The 18552-nt window shown below is 51.9% G+C and overlaps 1 protein-coding gene across 1 annotated transcript in view; it reads right to left on the reverse strand.

Annotated features, from left to right (window-relative positions):
- Nucleotides 1-2324: 2324 nt before the first annotated feature.
- Nucleotides 2325-18552, reverse strand: part of RPA1 (replication protein A1) — a 41995-nt gene continuing 25767 nt past the window's right edge. Inside the window, exons 11-17 of the mRNA XM_080983967.1 lie at nt 17815-17954; nt 16270-16418; nt 12159-12291; nt 10814-10990; nt 6973-7080; nt 4053-4139; nt 2325-3279 (exon numbers count right to left, since the gene is read on the reverse strand). Of these exons, the coding sequence (XP_080840093.1) occupies nt 3166-3279; nt 4053-4139; nt 6973-7080; nt 10814-10990; nt 12159-12291; nt 16270-16418; nt 17815-17954 (908 nt within the window). The 3' untranslated portion in view covers nt 2325-3165. The remainder of the gene's footprint in view (nt 3280-4052; nt 4140-6972; nt 7081-10813; nt 10991-12158; nt 12292-16269; nt 16419-17814; nt 17955-18552) is intronic.

The following is an 18552-nucleotide window of genomic DNA, read 5'->3' on the forward strand; positions in this document are numbered from 1 at the left end:
GCTGGACAAGATGACCTTTGAGGGTCCCTTAAAGGTAAAGGGACCCCTGACCATTAGGTCCAGTCATGACCGACTCTGGGATTGCGGCACTTATCTCGCTTTATCGGCCGAGGGAGCCAGTGTACAGCTTCCGGGTCATGTGGCCAGCATGACTAAGCCGCTTCTGGCGAACCAGAGCAGTGCACGGAAATGCCGTTTAGGTACCTATTTATCTACTTGCACTTCGACGTGCTTTCAAACTGCTAGGTGGGCAGGAACAGGGACTGAGCAACGGGAGCTCACCCCGTCACGGGGATTCGAACCGCCAAACTTCTGATGGGCAAGTCCTAGGCTCTGGGGTTTAACCCACAGTGCCACCCGCGTCCCCTTGAGGGTCCCTTACAACTCTACAATTCTATGAACAGGGTAGCGTAGGAAGCTCCCGTGAGGAGCAGATGGCACCACCTTTCTCTGGAAGAACGTCCCCCACCCCCGCCACCAGCTCAATGTGCTGCTAATGCACAGCAGCCGTATCAAGGGAGGCTGCGAATAACACAGCCATTAGTGCAAACTCACACGCCTGCGTTGCTGCGCTAAGAGATAGCATAACAGGTGAAAAAGCTAAATGCCTGGGAATTTTAGCACCCCCGCAGATAAATGGAAGCCTTTGAGCAGGTAAAAAGCAGTTCTCTTCCTCTCTTGTGTTTGGTGTGGGGGCCAGACTCGCCCCACAGAGGAGGGGAACCGGCTTCCCTTTCTATAAATAAGATGGCCAAGGCAGGCTCCCTGCCAGAGCAGCCCAGTCAATACGGCTTTCTCCGTCTGTGCTGCCAAACTTCACTTTAAGGGAGTGTATTAATTACGTAGTCGATATCTGTCTGTTTCATTAGTGTATTAAATACCCGGATCAATAATATTTATACTGTTCACAGAGACAGCCTTAAGTAGGGGGGCAGGGAAGGGGGGGGAGAGAGAAATGGGGGACGTTTTGGACCTGGAGGATTCAAAATGCCAGGGGAACCCACCAGGGACCAGCCGGGGCCTTTTAATGGAAAGCATAAAGCACTGGAAAGAGACAGGAGCCAGATTATCACTATCTGTTTTTCAGTCCCTTGAACAACGAGGCACGGGGGAATTCAAGGAACATTTAAGAACTGGAAGTGAAATGATTCGGTTCACTTCTCCCTCCCTCCCTCCCACAGAGAGAAGGGGGAGAGAAGGAACGCGATTCTCCACCCACCACTCCCAAAGAGTTAAGTGAAAAAGCGGCTCGATTGCAGAGCCCACCATTGGCCTTTTATTACAGCCTTTACGAGGAAGCTAATGACTCCGTGCTTGAACCTAATTAGGACATATGGCTGCATAGAAGACTTTGGTCACAGCACTCCCACTATGGTTGTCTGCAAACAAACTTATTGGTGTTTTCTTTGCGGGGGAGGCTGCTTTTCTCCCCTCACCCCACATTCAACCGTCAGGCCAGAGAGCCATCTGCACACACTGAAAACTCCACCATTTCAGCCTGTGTCCCCTTCTCCTTCCTGAATTTGGGGGTGGGTGGGTGTGGTAGTGAATGGAAGCCAGGAAGGAATAGAGACTGGTTAGCAGAGCAGAAAGAAAGACGATCACACCAAACCTGCAATTTGTCAATCGCAAAGCGGGTGGAAGACCATAATTTCCCAGCCAACGTTTCATAAGCAAGGTCAGAAGGAAGAAGAGCCAAGGCCCCAGAGCTCGCTTGGGAGAGCCAGAGAGGGATGCTCTGCTCCACGGAGAGAGCGAGGAGGGCCAAGAGGTCAGGGGTCAAGGGAAGCCCTATTTTCATGCTCATCGCTAGAGAGGACACGCGCTAAACAAGGGCGACCTGTGTGGGCAAAAGCATCGTCGGCTCCAGAGCCGCCTTCCAATTCACACCCCACGGGGAAGCTGCAATGCTGCCCAGCCATGCAGCCAACGCTTTGCTGCAGCTGGCAAATGCATAATTCATGCAACCAGAGGCAGGCGCAGCTCTCTGGCTCTGCTAACTAGCCCAGCAGCAGCACCTCTGTTCCCGGGACCAGTTCACGCAGAGCACGTGTATGTAAAGCCTGGTTAGTTCTTAGGCTGCTGGGTAAACATTAATAAAATAATAATAATCCAAAATGCCAGAGAGGCCACCTTCACCAGCCAAAACAAGATCACATTATCGGCTCTCGCTGACACAAGGCTGAGAAAAATCGCCACTCTTCCATCTCGCCAACTTCAGCCCCAGCGTCTTTCCCCCAAGTGAAAGCGTATTATGAAAACTAATTAATTGCTTTCCAGTAATGAGAATCCGCTGGCGTTTGCAGAAAGCAGAGACCACAATATAGAACTAAATGCTGTTTATAGAAAGAGACAGGAGGAAGAAGGGGCACAGGTGCACCCTCCGTTGGAGGCTTCTATGTCCTCAGTGATACAGAGAAGGCATTTCGTTCACACACAAAAATTATGGACAGGTAGCAAAGCCACCGCAGTCGGCAGCCCCAAAAATGCAGTATTAATTGAAGTGCAAAACTAAAGCACTGCTTTGTAGTTGCCTAGATTTCCCAGGGGGATGAAGAGTCAACGCTTATCAGCCTCTCTCAGAAGAGACAATTTTGATTAATATCGGGCCCATCTGACTCAGTCTATTAAACCCTGAAGGAAGGATATTCTTCAGATATAAGAGATACGTCTTTGATTAATAATTCTGCCATATTGCCATTCCAAGCATTAACAGTCGCCTGGCACCTGTGGAAGGAATGAAGCCTTTGAACATTAAGGGGGGGAGGGGAGCCTCTGTTGAGCTAAGGGACCCCTTCCACACAACACCCCCCCTCACAGAAGCCCCTCCCACCCAGGTCTTTGAGCATTTCCCAAGTTTGTGGGGGGTAAGGGGGTCTATCGCAGCCTGGGGTCTCCCCTTCCCAGCTCAGCCTGCAGGTATTCCCTTTGTGCCGGCAGGTCTTCTCCACCTCCCACCCCTGTCAACGATGGCACTCAGCCACGGCACAGGAACACAGAAGTCAACGGAGGCAAAGAAGGGGATGCAAAGCATTCTGGAACTTGGGTCTGTGCAAGAGTGTGGAGAAACCAATTCAAACATTTGTCTCTAGTTATTCTACAGAGGGGACCCCGGCTCTGCCAAGGGGCAGGGGGGCACCAGTGCCAGGCTGCTCGTCGCCCTCGTCAGCATCCCAGCTGGGCAGCATTCTTCCTGATGGTCCCGATCAGCCTTCTGCTGTACTCCTGGTAGTTGACAGGCTTGACATCCAACGCTGTCGCCTTCAGGCGCGATTCGTCCTTGGGAATGAGAAAAGGCTTCAGGTGAGGACACCGTACCGTCTCCAGGCTCGGCTGTGCTGCTAGCAAATCACCTGGCGCGGCTGCACAGTTCCCGGCATTGCAAGCGAAACCCGGAATTGATTGGGAGAGGCCCAATTCTCAAAGGCTAATTCTCTGGCAAAGGCAGAATCCTACACAGCGTGCGGATTGAGGGAGCAGTGTAGTGGTTAACAGCCTGCCTTTTGAGCTGGCTCAAGTTCACAAAGTGGCCACAGGCAAAAGCTTCTCAGGCCCCCGCAGGAGCCTCCAGCAAAGGAACATCTCTACTTAAGGGGAAAGAGGGAGAAGGGGGAAAGTGCCTTTATATATATAAAACACACACACAGAGAGATTCCTTTGGAAGAGCCACAGAGGTGGGACCTGTTTCAAACCCATCTCAGTTTCTAGTGCAGACACTCCCTTCAATCCCAAGCAAAAAACACCTGCATGGAATTCCCCCAGATATAGTTTTAACTCCTTGCGGCTACTGATCATCACACAGCATTTCCTGCTGCTGGTGTTCAAACCCTCTTTAATTTTGTCTAAGCTCTGTGTGTGACGTTCCACTGGACAGCCTCCAGTTCTATTCTGGCAGGGCCCCCTCTCTCCTACTTTTTCATTATTCCACCTCTGCCAAAGAAGAGCCCAAATTGCTTAACAAACAAACAAACAAACAAACAAACAAACACCCCAACCCCACAAGATACAGATCTGCTTGTTTCTGAGTGCACATCTCCGTGTGTCCGCCTTACGTTGAAAGTCTCTTGCTTGACTCTGACCCGGAATACATGGGTGGTGAAGCTGGCTTTCTGGAGCACCTCATCAAACGCGTTCTCATTCTGTGGAAGAACAGCAGAACAGACGCGTTGAGGCCAACCCTAAGCTGGAAGTGAGCATGGGGAGCCCAGCAGAAAACGCATTGTGGCACCTTCAGCTCCAGTCCTAAGCCAGCTCAGAAGTTCCTTCCCAAGCCAGACAGACACGCAGGTTCACCATGAGACGCTATCAGCAGAAGGTGTGGGAGGCTTCTCTGCTGCGATTAAAGGAGGGTGCCTAAAACACAAGTGTGGACGGCCTTTTCCTTGTTGCCAGGAGCCTTATCAGAGGCAGTCAGCTGTCCCTGCTTATCTTGCAAGCCACATCCTGAAGCTGCAGTTGTTCCAGCTGGGGGGGTAGGGGATGGGCAGGTGCTGAATGCTCTCTGGTCATCCATAGCATCAGCGCTATAGAGCCACTGGCTTCAGCGCGTAGGGGAGAAAAGCAATGGACTAGCAGCTCGGATGCCAAGCACTTGTGCCCAGGACACACCTCACGGGAGCTGCTTCCCTTCATTCCACCCCAAACCAGCCAAACTCTCCGGCTCCGAAAGAGCTCTCCATTAGCCGGCCACTGCATGACCCTTTGCCTTCCCTCCATCTGCATCTTCCCTTTCTCCACAGCCTTTTAAGATGTGCTCATCATCTGTGCCGATCTAAGCAAGGCTAGCCCAACCCTCAGAGCTTTAGGTTAATGATCAGGCACTGGCTGCCCAGGAAAGGGGCCTGCAGAGAAACAAGGAAATGCTATTATCTTGTTGTGCTAAACGCACAGCTTGCATCCTCCTTGGCAAAATGGCTGCTTTGAAAGCAGCGAGGCACGACGCCTTGCTAGAGAGCACCGCTGCCCATCTACCCCTACGGAGCACGGCTCTTTTGCCAGCCACAACATCTCTGTTCCCCAAAAATTAAGACACAGCAAAACCTTTCGTTCTTGCCGGAGTCTACCCGACGAGAGGGCAGATCGCGTCGCAGAAGCGAAACCGCATGCCAGGAACTTTAACTGTGTCAGTTGGAAGCCCTTTTTCTAGTTCAGGGAAGCAGGTGAGCTGCTAACGCAAAGGCAGACTCTGCACCACAGGAAGGAAATGGATGGGGGGGAAGGGTTGTCACATTAAACGAACACAGGTTCTTCAGGGCACGAAGGACTCGCTCTTCCAAAAGCACAGCATTTTGGCTGCAATCTGGAAAGACTTAGTAAGAAAAGCTGCAGCCAGATCAGGCTGGGGTGGGGGGTGGGGCTCATCTAGGCCAGCATCCTGTTCTCACAGTGGCCAAGCAGTTGTCACAATGGGAAGAAGCCTGCAAGCAGCACATGAGAGCGCCTGGTGATGACAGGCGCAGGGCCTCTGGCCCTGGAGGAAGCACAGAGCCAGCACAACTCCTGTCAGCCGGACTCCTGGCCAGGCCTTTCTGGAAAGGGCAGCAACAGAGATGTGCCCCCAGCCAACTCTGGTTTCTCATAAAACATCCAGCTACTCCTACATATATGAAAAGCCATTTAAGGAACAACCCTATAGGACAGTGGTTTTCAAAGGACATGGCAAGAGAGGATGGAAAGGGTGGCAGGAAGATGCAAGGACAATCCAGGAAACATTAAAAAATTTTCAGTGTAGTACAGTATAGTATCAAAATAATTTATTTATTTGCAGAATATGGATAGGTATCTTTTCAAAGCGAGCAAGAGCATCCTTCCATGTGACAACAAGGGGTTAGAGGAATTCACAGGAGGTTATCCCTGGTGAGGCAACACCAGGCAAGAAGGGCAGAGACCACCTCAATGAGGCCATACGCCCCGAATGTCAGCTGCTGGGAAGGAGTGTGTCAGTTGATCTGGGACAGCACAGCAGTAGGAAAGGTCATGGGCCTCTGCCAAGAGACCACAGGCCACTGGGAGGTTCTGCTCAGCTCTACCACCTCCCAGAAAGAGCATCACTATGAGGGAAAGACAAGCCTGGGTCCATTTATGGGCAGGAGAAAGCTGCTCTCCCTGCAAAAGAGAACGCTTAGACTGCAGAGCAGAAGGGAAGCAGACTTCAGGGAAATTCATCTGCTGTGGGTCTACTGGTGTGTGTGTGTGTGTGTGTGTGTGTGTGTGTGTGTGTGTGTGTTGTTTTGTGTGCATTGTTACAATTTGTTATTATTATCTTAAACCATCACTATAGGTGTAACTGTTTTTAAATGTTTGTATTTACATTATTTCTTAAAGCCTGTATTGTTCTCTTACACAGAACTGAAGTGGAACTGATTTTCATTCTTGTTGTAACTGCTTCATTTGTTTCATAAGAATGTATTTTGCGTATGCTGCCCAGGGACCTTGTGGTGAAAAGCGCATTAAGAAATCAAGCAAAATAAACAAATAAACAAAGTATTCTGATTGAAAGGCAGGGCACAAGTCTCCCAAAGTAAATGGATCCCAGGGAAGGCAGTGCACAGCACTCGCTAAGGACTCCTCATGCCCCCCCCCCGGCCGGAAACACAAAAAGCCAACAGTCCAGGCTGCCCGGCGCAGCTACTCAGGATTTCAGGTATTTTCTCACTGGGGTGGGGAGTGTCCTCAAGAGAGAAGCAGGACTGTGCCCTGAGTGCCCTCCATTTTCAGACAAAATTGTTACCCGCTGCCTTGCCTGCAGTCCTCCCGCCACTGGCTGCCAAGCAGCCTTCAGACACAGCCCCCCCAAAACACTGCCAGCAGTAGGCAGACCCCTCAGGGCAAGCCCCCCAGACTCCCCTCCCCAGAGAGCTCATCGTTGTCAAGGAGCCTGAGAGGCCTCTGCAGACCCCGTAATGAGTGTTAAAGCATCCAGGTGACGAAGGGAAGAGAAGCCCCCAAGGCAAGCGACACAAGTGGCCTGACCTTTTCCTTCAGTTCTCCCAGGAAGGCTGTGTTCTGCCCAAGGATGGTCTCTGCCGATTCCTGGAAACAGGTCAACCACAAATTGTCCTGGAAATCAGCAACGTTGACCTGGGGGGGGGGGGAGAGAGATAAGAAGACCAATGACACAGCAGCACAGCCTCAGCCCACCACCAAGGGCAGCCTGGAGCCCCCAGCTCAGCCCCTCCAACGTGCCCCCCCGAGCCTTGACTCCTCCTGTTTCCACTGCCTGCAGGCAGCCACCACAAGTGGAGGCACACATGCCAGGGGGCAGCAGCCACCCCCCAAAGAAAACGACATGTCAGGGGGGTGTCAGCGGAAAGGAGCTCCTCTCGCACAACCAGGCCGCCCAGAGCAGCCACAAGTCAGGGCAGATCACAGGGCTCCTCTGCACAGCCCTTCCCAAAACCTCTGTCTTTCAAAGTCCTTCCATTTTATCCCCATCAGTGCCCACATCCATTATTCAAAGCAGTGTTTCTGTGCTGTGAAAGCAGCTCAGGGGTTCTTGGGCAAGTTTGTTTTGTTTTTAAAAACCGAGAGAGAGAGAAAGTGATGAGGAGGGGATGGAGAGTAGGAGCCTGGCCAAGAGGCTTCACTTCAACCAGCCACATCCTGCTGGGACCATGTGGGACAATCAGGGCTGTAGATAGGGGGTGGTGAGGTGGGCCCCTGCCAGGGGCACAGGCAATGGGGGGCGCAAAATCGGGGGGAAAATTGTCCATAAATATAAATATTGATTATTGCCTCATAAGAAATCGTTTTAAATAGAGGGTGAATTGAATGGGTGGAGGGGGGGTTGGAGGAGAGGCGGAAAGAAGAGCTAATTTGTCCGTGGCTAGGGTGCGCAACCTGGACGGTTCTGTGGCCATCCCCAGCCGTGGAGAAAAAGCAAGGGATGCCTCCTTAGTGGTGGGGCCAATAATGAGGGAAGAGGCGGGGCTCTGGGGCTTTGACTCTGGCAGGAACTGGCGCCCACCATGGTGGAGGAAGGAACCAGGGCAGCCAGGGAAAGCAGGCTGATAATGCCTGATGGGCATTTAGATGCCTTCTGAAAAAGCCAAGACACTTTTGTGTATTTCCAGGAGCCAGGACCAACTTCAGAGCAAGGAAAGGGCAGCCTTCCCTTTGTCCCACTTTCTGACTTGCAAATTGACCCCCTTCTGGACGGACAGGGCAGAGCCTTCCACTCTTTGGGGATTTGAGACAGCTCCCAGTTCACTCAACAATGTCACTCAAACACAGACACACTTTCAACAGGAACTGGGCATGCAAGACCTCTGGAGAAGCCGCCCAAACACGTCCCTAGGAGTGCACAGTGCCCACCTCTTCTGCTCTGCAGCTCCTTCCTGGGACCACCAGCATCTCTCTCTATTTCTGGCCCAGCCACCCGCTGCCTGCTTGGGCCTCACAGCCAAACACACTCCCTCGGAAGGTGTGGGGCTCTCCTTCCTTGGAGGTTTAGAAGCAGAGGTTGGCTGGTCACCTGTCACGGACACTTTAGCCAAGATTCCTGCATTGCAGGAGTTTCACTAGATGACCCTCGGGGTCCTTTCCCATTCTGCAATTATATTCCCCCCTCTTTCTCTCCCCCTCCTCATGCTCGCTATCTTCACCATTTGGGGCGCGGGGGCAGGCAGAGAAGGGATTTCAAAAGGAGCTCCTGTCAAACACCAGGCAAAATCTCTTGCCCACCGCAGAGCCTAGCAGAACAAATGCGGAAGGAGAACTCAAGTGGCCCGTAATTCAGAAGCACTTCTCCGGCTTCCCTCTCCCTCTTGTCCTCCCACCTCCACTCCGTACAATAAATCCTTCCCCCAGGGGGACAGCTCCCCCCACCGCCACGTCCTCAAACATTCTAATAAGGTGAGGCCGTCGATTTGGAGAGGCTGTTCATTTAGCCGCTCTATTAGCTGAAGTGAAGCCTCCAGCAGCCGCCAACCTCCCCTTTGCAGGCTCCCTGCATGGGAGTTTCTAAAGGCGAGTTGCAGGGGCCCTAATTTGGGGGCACTTTCATGAACCGAAAGATGGAGGAAAGCAGCAGTGTTGCTCTGGAGGTGCAAGCAGGCCTCACAATGGCAGCCCTCAGATGCTCTGCTCCAAAGCCGGTTCCCGTTAATGCGCGAGACACAGAACATTAGCCACAAAAGAGAGAACTAAATATAGGGAGCAGCTGAATGAGTGCAATTACAGCTCTCCAGAAATGCCATTCCACATTAGCTTATCTTCCTAACAAAGAAACGTGGGCCAGCGATGCTCCTGCGCTGAAGGCTGCGATGCTCGCAAAGGGGCTCCGCTGGGCGAGAGGCACTTGGGGTGGGGAGGGAGGGAGGGCAAAGGGCTCAGGAGGGCGCAAGGACCACAGAAGCCAGTTGAACAGTACCCCCTTGAGTGGGGGCAAAAAGGATCTATTCGTTCTACTTCCTCCCCTGCCACTGTCGGACATCTGAAAACGCTCTCCAAAACCAGTCTCTAAGCGAAGTGCACAAAGGTGTTGTGGCCACACAGTTCTCAGCAGCAGGGATCCTAATGCACCAGTTCCCAGTTCAGTAGGAAAAGAGCGGCAGGGATAAGGGACGTTTAACGGCACAGCACCATCTAGGCTGTGCAGCAGTAGCAGCAGCGCCACAATGGCAGCAGAGCAGCCAGAAAGACGCACAATGAACAGGCAAGGCCAACTTTAAAAGCTTAGCCATTAAAAAGGGGCATGTTCTGAACTGCAGTCAACAAACAGAGCGCGCAGTTCAAGAGGCTGCAAGGCCCTCACAGAGCAATAGCCTGGATGGTTTAGCACAAATAAATAGATGGTCATATTGCTTATAGACTTGGTTTGGACAAATATACTGACATTTGGAATGAATTAATACAGAATGTAGTAGATTATTAATAACCATAGATGTATTAAAATAGCACTTAAGGTAATAATATCACTGTCATGGATGTTTTAGCTGAGATTCCTGCCTTGCAGGGGGTTGGACTAAATGACCCTTTTGTGTCCCTTCCAACTCTACGGTTATATATATATATATATATATATATATATATATATATATATACACACACACACACACACACACACATATATATGTATGTATACGTGTGTGTGTAAAACGTATGGAAATGAAGCTGATTTTACTAACTGTATTACACTGAACTTTCTGCCCTTTTCTTTTCCCCACCCTTTTTTCCTTTTATCACTTTATTTCTTTATAAAGGAAATTCTACTAATAAAATATAAAAAAGGAATGGAAGATCATGGCTGAAAGGGGCCCATTTGGCCTGGGTGGGCAGGAGAGCAGCCGTTGCTACACTCCTTGCAGAGGCTGCAGTGAGGAGTGGGAAGAAGGGTTGCTTGGCCCCTCTGCGTGGCATATGAACAGCGCATCTTTCCATGGGAATGCAGGGCTTAGGAACAGAGGAGCCTTGCCTGATGCCAAGTCAGGACATCTGGCTCAGCACTGCCTGCGTTGACTGGCAGCAGCTCTCCAGGCTTTTGGAGGGGAGTCTCTCTCTCTCTCTCTCTCTCCCTTCCTCCCTCCCTGCAGGGGTTCTGACAGTGAGCCTTCCCCCGCAGCTCCAGAGAGGGAGAAACAGAAGGTGGTCTCTGTGCACACTCACGTGGTCTGGGAAAGACCACTGCAAATGCCGATTGGCTCAGCATAATCTTCTCTCGTCCGCTGGAGCAGGAGACAGAAGCTCTTTGGTGCTCATCTTTCCCCTCAGCAAGAGCAGGCTGGCATGCACACACACAGCGCTCTCTGCTCCTCCCAAGCCAAAAAGGAGCCTGCCTGCGAAGGGCACAGGACCTGCTGGAAAAGGGACTCACCGAGAGGATCATGCGGTACTTGAAGTTGGAGAACTCCCGGTCACATTTCTCGCAGCGGTAGAGCCCGTTCTGCAGGTCGACTAGCTTCTTGTTGCAGTCCGGGGATGGGCAGGCCTGGTACATGCAGTTCTCCTTGCGCAGGTACACCACTGTGGCCAAGCAGCTGAAGTAGTCTGCCTGCGGGGGGACCGGAAATGCTGTGGATGGGATTTTGTTTTTCAAACCTGACAAGCCACCACCAGAGCAGCGCCTCAGGGAGACAGGCAGGCCGCTGCAGCTCTAGCCTTGCTGGAATCAACACCGCCAGCCCCCCCCCCATGTTAAAGGGACCCCAACATGCCACACCTCCTGCTCAAAACCAGAAGGGTCCACTGCCTAATCATTCCTTCGCATAATCAGGCAAACTCCCAACAGTGAGTTGAACAATGCGCCTGTGCTAGTTAGGAGTCAAGATAAAGAACTGTGTTCATTAAATATCCTCCAACACATTACCTGAATTGAGATATTGTAACCTGCGCATGTGTGTTTTAATTGACTGATTAATGGACGAACCGTTTAGAGAGTGAACTAATTGAGCTGGCTGAGGAGTCTGACTGGCTGTGCGGCCGACATTTCCCTCCATTGCAAATGTGAGGCCCTTTGTCTTGCCTTATTAACATCCCAACACCTCAAGACACCAGGGCTATTGCTCTTAATTCTTATTTTAAAAGATAATGAGCTGTTATCAAGACTGACATTTAGGCTACCAAAGTGTTTCCTTCACGTTTCTGCTCCACTGGAATTGAATTGCCTCCAGACATGGTATGATTTAATGTGGTTTAACTGCGTTGCTTTTAACTGGTTATTTACTGTAAGGTTTAGGAACGTCTGATGCATTCTTAAGAATAAAATACAGCCACTTCAGTATGAAACACTTAATGAATTCCAATATGCAATTTTTAAATTATTTTGATTTTTGTCCTTAGTGACTCTGCAAGGAAGGTAGGAACACAGGAAGCTGCCTTAGACTGAGCGAGGCCGTTGTGCCCAGCTAGCTCAGGAGCGTCTCCTGCATCCTCCGGGGTCTCAGGCAGGAGCCTCCTTCCCAGCCCCACCTGGAGATGCTGTTGAGGACCTTCTGCTTGTCAGGCAGGTGCTATGGCCCGTCCCCTGAACGTAGCTGCTACTTTCGTTTCGGAGAAAGGGAAGGGATACTGAAGGGGGAACTTGTCTAAGGCTCTGCATATGACTTTGCAGGCAGCAAGGGGGACCCTTCTAGTTGCAGGGCTCTGCTGACTGCCTGCCTCTGCCACCTCCACCACAGGAGCCCCAGGGAACAGCCCAAAACGCTGAGTCCCCATTGTACCTTATCTCCTTGCCCCAGGTTCTCAGATTTGGCCTCATGCAGACTCTTCCAGTTGGTGTCTGCACCTCCCATGGGCCCAGTCCTTGTGCCTGAGATGGAGGTGGACTCCAGGAGCTGCCCTTCAGAGTCAAACCTGGAAGTAAAACAAAACAAAGCGGGGGTGTGGGATATTTCTCTCGGTTCCAAGAAGAAACAGAAACATACCAAGGTTTTTATTTTTACCCTCCTGCGCTCAATGCAAGAGGGATTTTTATCAATGGCTTGCACAGGAAACAATTACAGTAACTTGTGTATATTACTCACTAAAATAGCATTTCAGGATACGCTAATACTCCATTTTAATTAGTGCAATATTTTATAATCTTGGAAAACGGGGACACGCTCCGTTTCGCTCGTGCGGCAACTAGAGGCCATGGCTCAGCACTGCAGCCGCTTCAGAGGAGAGCTGAGGGCACTGGGACATTTGCACGGTGAGAGCTAAATTACATGCTCACATTATCTTTGCAGAAGCTTGGGAGAGAAATGCAGGGAGAGCTTAATAGATCCCATGCCCGGAGTAAAAACCAGCCGGCCCCTCTGCCAACCAGATAAGCCGGTGCTACCACCCCTGCACCAACAAGCAGCGCCGCAGTTTAATTTGTTTTTTAGCACGAAGCACTGGCCTTTGTTTCATCAGACCCATCAGGCACGGCTAACAAGCAAGGAAGCGAGAGAGCAGCTCACGTCGGGCGGAGGAGAGGGGCTCAGTGACAACCTCTCGGGTACCGCTGGCGGAAAGAGAAACAGAGAAGAGAGGAAAGAGGAGAGAAGCAGCAGCCCACACCAACAGCAGCAAGAAGCCGTCAGGGCAGGGAGGGGAGGGCGCTTTGCTTCAGGAGATTTTTGTTCCCCTCCACAAAATTTCACCAAGGAAGGGAGAGAAAAAGGGCTGAACGCAGCATTTTCCGCTTGTGAACACTACTGGCTTCTGAAGGAGCCTGAGGCAGAATGCCAGGTGGGAGTGTGCTAGGGCCAGAGCAAAGGCAAAGCCCTCCCTCAACGGAGACAGGACACAGGGCCTGCTAGGAAAAGAGCCAGGAAGGCGGCTGAGGAAAGAGCCCAGGCAGAGTCCTGTCTTTCTTCCCAGGGGGCTCCTCAGGCCCACCTTTGCAAAACCTCCCTGAAGGGGTGAGCAGCAGTCTAGGCAGCTATGCAGGCTTCCCCTCTCAAGCCTGCAGTGGAAGCAGGCACCTCGGGGAACAGAGCCAGCCTGAGCTACTGACCCCGTTCTGGAGGGATGCAGCCACATCCCCCTCTGGAAAAATGGTGACAGTGCTTGAGAAGGACCCATCAATAATCAAGGTGGCAACATGCGGGGCTCACATGGACCAGTGCTCCTCCATACAACAGCATTCCTTGCCTGCGGACAACTAAAAGGCAGAAGGGAAAGGAGTGGAGCCAAGCCAAGCCCTTGGCACTTGAGTTTCATATGCCCATGAGCCCATCGCTTGCACATCTTAAGCAGCTCAGCTCTGACATCCAAGAGGTAAACAGGCCCTGAGAGTCTGAACTGAAGTGGAAGCCGCAGTTGTGTTTAAGAGGAACAACAGAAGCTGCCTTATACAGAGTCAAACCTCTGGCTCCACCTAGCCCAGTACTGTCCACACTGACAGAGGCTCTCCAGGGGTCAAGGCAGGGAGTCGTTCCCAGCCCAACCTGGGGATGCTGCCGGGATTGAACCTGGAACCTTCTGCATGCAAAACGGCATCTATTCCACGGAGCTGTGGCTCTTCCCTTCCAAAACTGTTCCCAGAGCAGGGGTAGGCAACCTAAGGCCGGTGGTCCGGATGCGGCCTAATCGCCTTCTCAATCCGGCCCAAGGATGGTCTGGGAGTCAGCAGGTTTTTACATGAATAGAATGTGTGCTTTTATTTAAAATGCAGCTCTGGGTTATTTCTGGGGCATAGGAATTTGTTCACATTTTTTTTTCCAAAATAGAGTCCGGCCCACCGCATGGTCTGAGGGATGGTGGACTGGCCCACGGCTGAAAAAGGTTGCTGACCCCTGTCCCAGAGGGACGAAGTCAGGCAGGGTGGCACTTTTGAGGCTCTCTCTCGCAACCACCTGCTTGGTCCTCCTTGGCCACGCTCTGCCCCACGGCTGCTTCTGCCTCACAGCTGCCTGCCCCACCTCCCTCCGGTGCACACGTCCTCCCCCAACACGGTTACCAAGAAGGCAGGCTCGGCCTCCTTTCCAAGCCCCTCTCCAAACCTCCATCACGCCTGCAGAGCCGTCCATGAATACCAGCCCACGCACCGGCACTCCAAGCATGCAGGAGGTGCCCAGAGACAAGAGACGCCACCATCCTGTGCCTCTCCTGGTGGCTTCTCAGGCTGGCCAGCAATTCAGAAGAGAAGCGTTTGGCAGGGGGAGGAGGAGGCGAGCACGGCTGCCTCCTCTTCTGTCTCTGGCACAGCCTTGAGTGTGCCAAGAGCACTTAGAGAGGAACAATGCGCCAAATGAAACGGAGTGCATTATTGAAGTGCCTCCGTCGCTAATGGATTCCTTTCCTCAGCAACACACACGAGGCAGCAGAGAGGGGTTGTCTGCGCCCCGTTTATAGACGGGGGGGGGGGGGCAAGGTTAACCAAGCAACTTTCTCAAAACTTGTTACGGCTGATTCAGGAATGCACGCAAGCTTCCCTGAGCGTGTTTTGGCCACGTCTGGATTCCTCACACGTCAACTGGTGGGGAAGGAAAAACTCTTCCCCTACCCTGGCCCCAGAACCTGATGCTCCAGCAGGCAAGTGTGGAGCGGCTACAGCCTCTGCACAGTTGCCAGCAACTAAATGCCCTTTTGGCATCATGTCAAATGCTGTAATCAACACAGAAGCCAGAGTGAAAATAAATGGCAAGCCCCTCGCAGAACAAGAAAGCAGCATCGCCTCCCCCTGAAGAGGCTCAAAGGAAGCAGGAGTATTCTACAAATGAGAGCAAGTGGAAGGAAACACAAACGGGGAGGGGGTGTCCCCGAAGAAGGCTGGTCTAATGGGCATCTGGTGGGTGAGGTGGGAAATCCGAAGGACAAGCCCCCTCCTGACTGATTCAAACATGGGGTGCAACACAGCAGGGAAGTCTTGTGGGGCAGCCTGGTGTGATGTGGACCACAACTCTCTCCCCCACCCCAGCCAGTGCAGCCAATCAGAATCACCTGGAGGGTAGCAGGCTGGCCTAGTGGGCAGATCTAACTGAAATGGTCAGGAATCACCGGGAGACCTCGCTGAAACGATCAGCACAGAGTCCAACCACGGAACTCCCTCCGGCAGATGGCAGAGATGGTCCCCAACTTGAGCGGCTTTAAATGGGGATTGGACACATTCATGGAGGAGGAGAGGGCTATGGGTGGCTGCTATCAAGGTTGGCTCTGCCCTGCCTCTGCAGTCGGAGGCAGTGATGCTTCTGAATACCAGCTGATGAGACCCAGAGGGAGAAGAGAGGCTCTTGCGCTTCAATCCTGCTTGCTGGCTTCTCACAGGCATCAGGTTTATTTATTTATTAAATTTGTATGCCGCCCTTCATCCGAAGATCACAGGGCGGTTCTCACAACATAAAAATACAAAATCTGGTTGGCCACTGTGTGAACAGGATGATGGGCTAGATAGGTCATTGGCCTGATCCAGCGGGTTCTGCTTATGTTCTAAGGAGCTGTGCTGCAAAAGCAGCCGCCTGCAAAAAACTCCCAGCGGATGGGTCGGATCTGCCTCGCCCTCCACTGTCCTCCAGGGTGCCCAGAACCTGCCCTGTGAAGCAAACACCTTGCCCCCTTGGCTCCCAGAGCAGAATCCCATTTCATGCTGCCTTGCACAGATCAGGGAACTGCTTCTGCCTGACCCTCTCCCCATACCCTACATCTGTTTCAACACCCAATCCTTCAAGGTTTGGTCACAGGATTATGGGTGTGCGTGTTTTGCCTCTCTCAAGAGGAACACCACCTCAAATTCCTAGTGCCTAGATTTTGCATGCAAGCATGTGGCCAGGAATGGCGTGGGGTGTACCTCCCCCCCCCCCACTCTAGCCAAGATGTTAAATCCAACACGTGCCGTGCGGCGCTCACAGAAGCGAGCAAGCGTACCATCCACGCAGCTTGAAGGACTCTGGGATGTCAGGGTTGATGAGGATGCTGCTCGATGAAACAACAGACAGAGTCCGGCCACCAAAATCCGAGACTTTGACTCCCTTGATGGCCACCACAGGCTGCTTAGAGCCGTCAAAGTTCTCTGCCTGCGAAGATAAAGAGGAAGGGGCACACTCATTCCACAAGAGGGCATTTGAGTTTAGGGGAAAGGTGAGTGAGAAGCAGCATGATAGAGCTTGAGAAAAGTACACATGGTGGGGGGAAAGCACTAGAACTCGGCTGAAAAGCAAGTATTTCCTTCACATCATAGCACATGAACTCTGGAACTCCCTCCCACAGTAGGCAGTGATGGCCACCAATCTGGATGGCTTTAAAAGACAATTAGACAAATCCACAAAGAAGAAAGTAGGTAGTAACCATAGTTACTAACACTCATGCTTATGTTCTGCTTCCACTGTCAGGGAGAGTAAATGCACCTGAATGGTGGCGGCAGGGAATCCCAAGAGGAGAGAGAGCCCTGCTGGGCCATGATCACTAAATGGACTAGGCACAGGATTGGTGAGCCACTGCCCTGATGCAGCAGGCACTCCTTGTCCATCCCTATGTAGGGCACGAGAAGCAGCATGCCTATGGGGTCTGGGTGGCCCTGAGTCTCCCTGGGCGCAAGTGCAGCAAGCACTTTCTCAACCAGCCCTTGGTTCTCGGGTCTCTACAAAAGGTGGCAGGAAAAGTGGTGCTCGCGTGGGCTCTGCTCACCCCCCTGCATAACTCCCCAATGTTTCAAAAGCAAGAGGAGTTTGCAATATCGACCTAGGAAGCCGCGGTGCAAAGTATGGAAATGACTCCCTCAGTGCTTTCTGAGCACGACAGCATTAAACCCAAGGCCATCACGACTCCATCAACCCTACTTGGGGGGCGGGGGAGGGGAATTGCAGGGAACAAAAACCTTAGGAAATAAAAAATATGTCCCTGGCTTTTAAAGCAAGGAGCTGAGAATAAACTACAGCTCAGGAAGCTGCCCTCTCGTGAGATCAGTGCCCTGCCTGGCCTTCCCCGACCTGGCGCCCTCCAGATGTTTCAGACACTACAAGTCCCAGCAGCCTCAGCTTTCTCCAGTGGTGCTGGCTGAGCCTGATAGGACAGTGCCAGGCGGGAGGAGGTTGCTCTGCTAGGACTGTCAGGACTGTGTCTTCCTCATTGCCTCCCCTCTGATCCTTTTGAACAGGAAATGCCAGAGACGGAACCTCGGACCTTCTACATACAAAACCAGGGGCTCTCCTATGGCTCCTCCCAGATCCAGGGCCAAGAGGCACCTGTCAAAGGGTGCCATTCTCCTGGGTCCACAGGTGAGGCAAGCTGGTCAACAGAGCAGCAGAAATGAAGAGGTTTGGTGGCCCTCTCTCTTGGATGCTTTAACCCCCCCTGTATTGCAGAGGGTTGGACTGGATGACCCTTGGGGTCCCTTCCAACTCTACAATTGCATGATTTCTACGATCTTAAGGGTCTGCCCTGAATGGGTTCCCTACTCCTCTGACAACTTACGTCGTTTCCCCACAGAGTGACGTTCACTCCTTTCCCAGTCATGTCCATCAAGTGCACAACTCTCTTCAACACCTCTCGATTCGAAGACTTTATGGTGATTTTCGTGATGTCCTCGCAGCTCTTGCAGATCCCAATTACATCTGAAAGGCAAGCAGAGGGTTGTTAGGAGCGTCCTCCGTACGTTTATGGCACAGCCCATGTTAGTGGAGTAGCCCAGATCAGCCCTGCTGAAATAGGAGACGGTCCATCCGTATTGGCCTTCCGCCGACTCCTGAAGACACACCTGAACCTGAACTTCCTGATCTGATAGCTTTTTAAAAATAACTCTTCTAATTGCTATGCGTTTTAACTGGCTTGTTTTACTGCATATTAAATTATGGATGCTTTTAATGCTTTGATGGAATAGTTTCACTGTATATTGTTAATTATGTATAGATTTTATAATTGATTTTATACCTGTAAACTGCTTAGAACAGGGCTTGTTGGTGGCTATTCGCTACAGTGGCTATGTTCTCCCTCCAGTGTCGGCGGTGGTATGCCTCCAAATACCAGTTGCTGGGAAACACAAGTGGGGAGGAAGAGCATCTGATTGGTCGCTGTGGGGAACAGGACATGGGCCCAGAAGGGCCTCCTTTGGCCAGCCGCCAGCCTCTGCTGACATTCTGATCCTAACTAGCACCGTACACTTATCATTTGCTACTCCATGCATCACCAGGGGTAGGGCTTTGGATCCATTTC

This window comes from Podarcis pityusensis (genome assembly GCF_964106645.2).
Source record: "Podarcis pityusensis genome assembly, chromosome: 15".
In the NCBI taxonomy this organism is placed as follows: Eukaryota; Metazoa; Chordata; class Lepidosauria; order Squamata; family Lacertidae; genus Podarcis; species Podarcis pityusensis.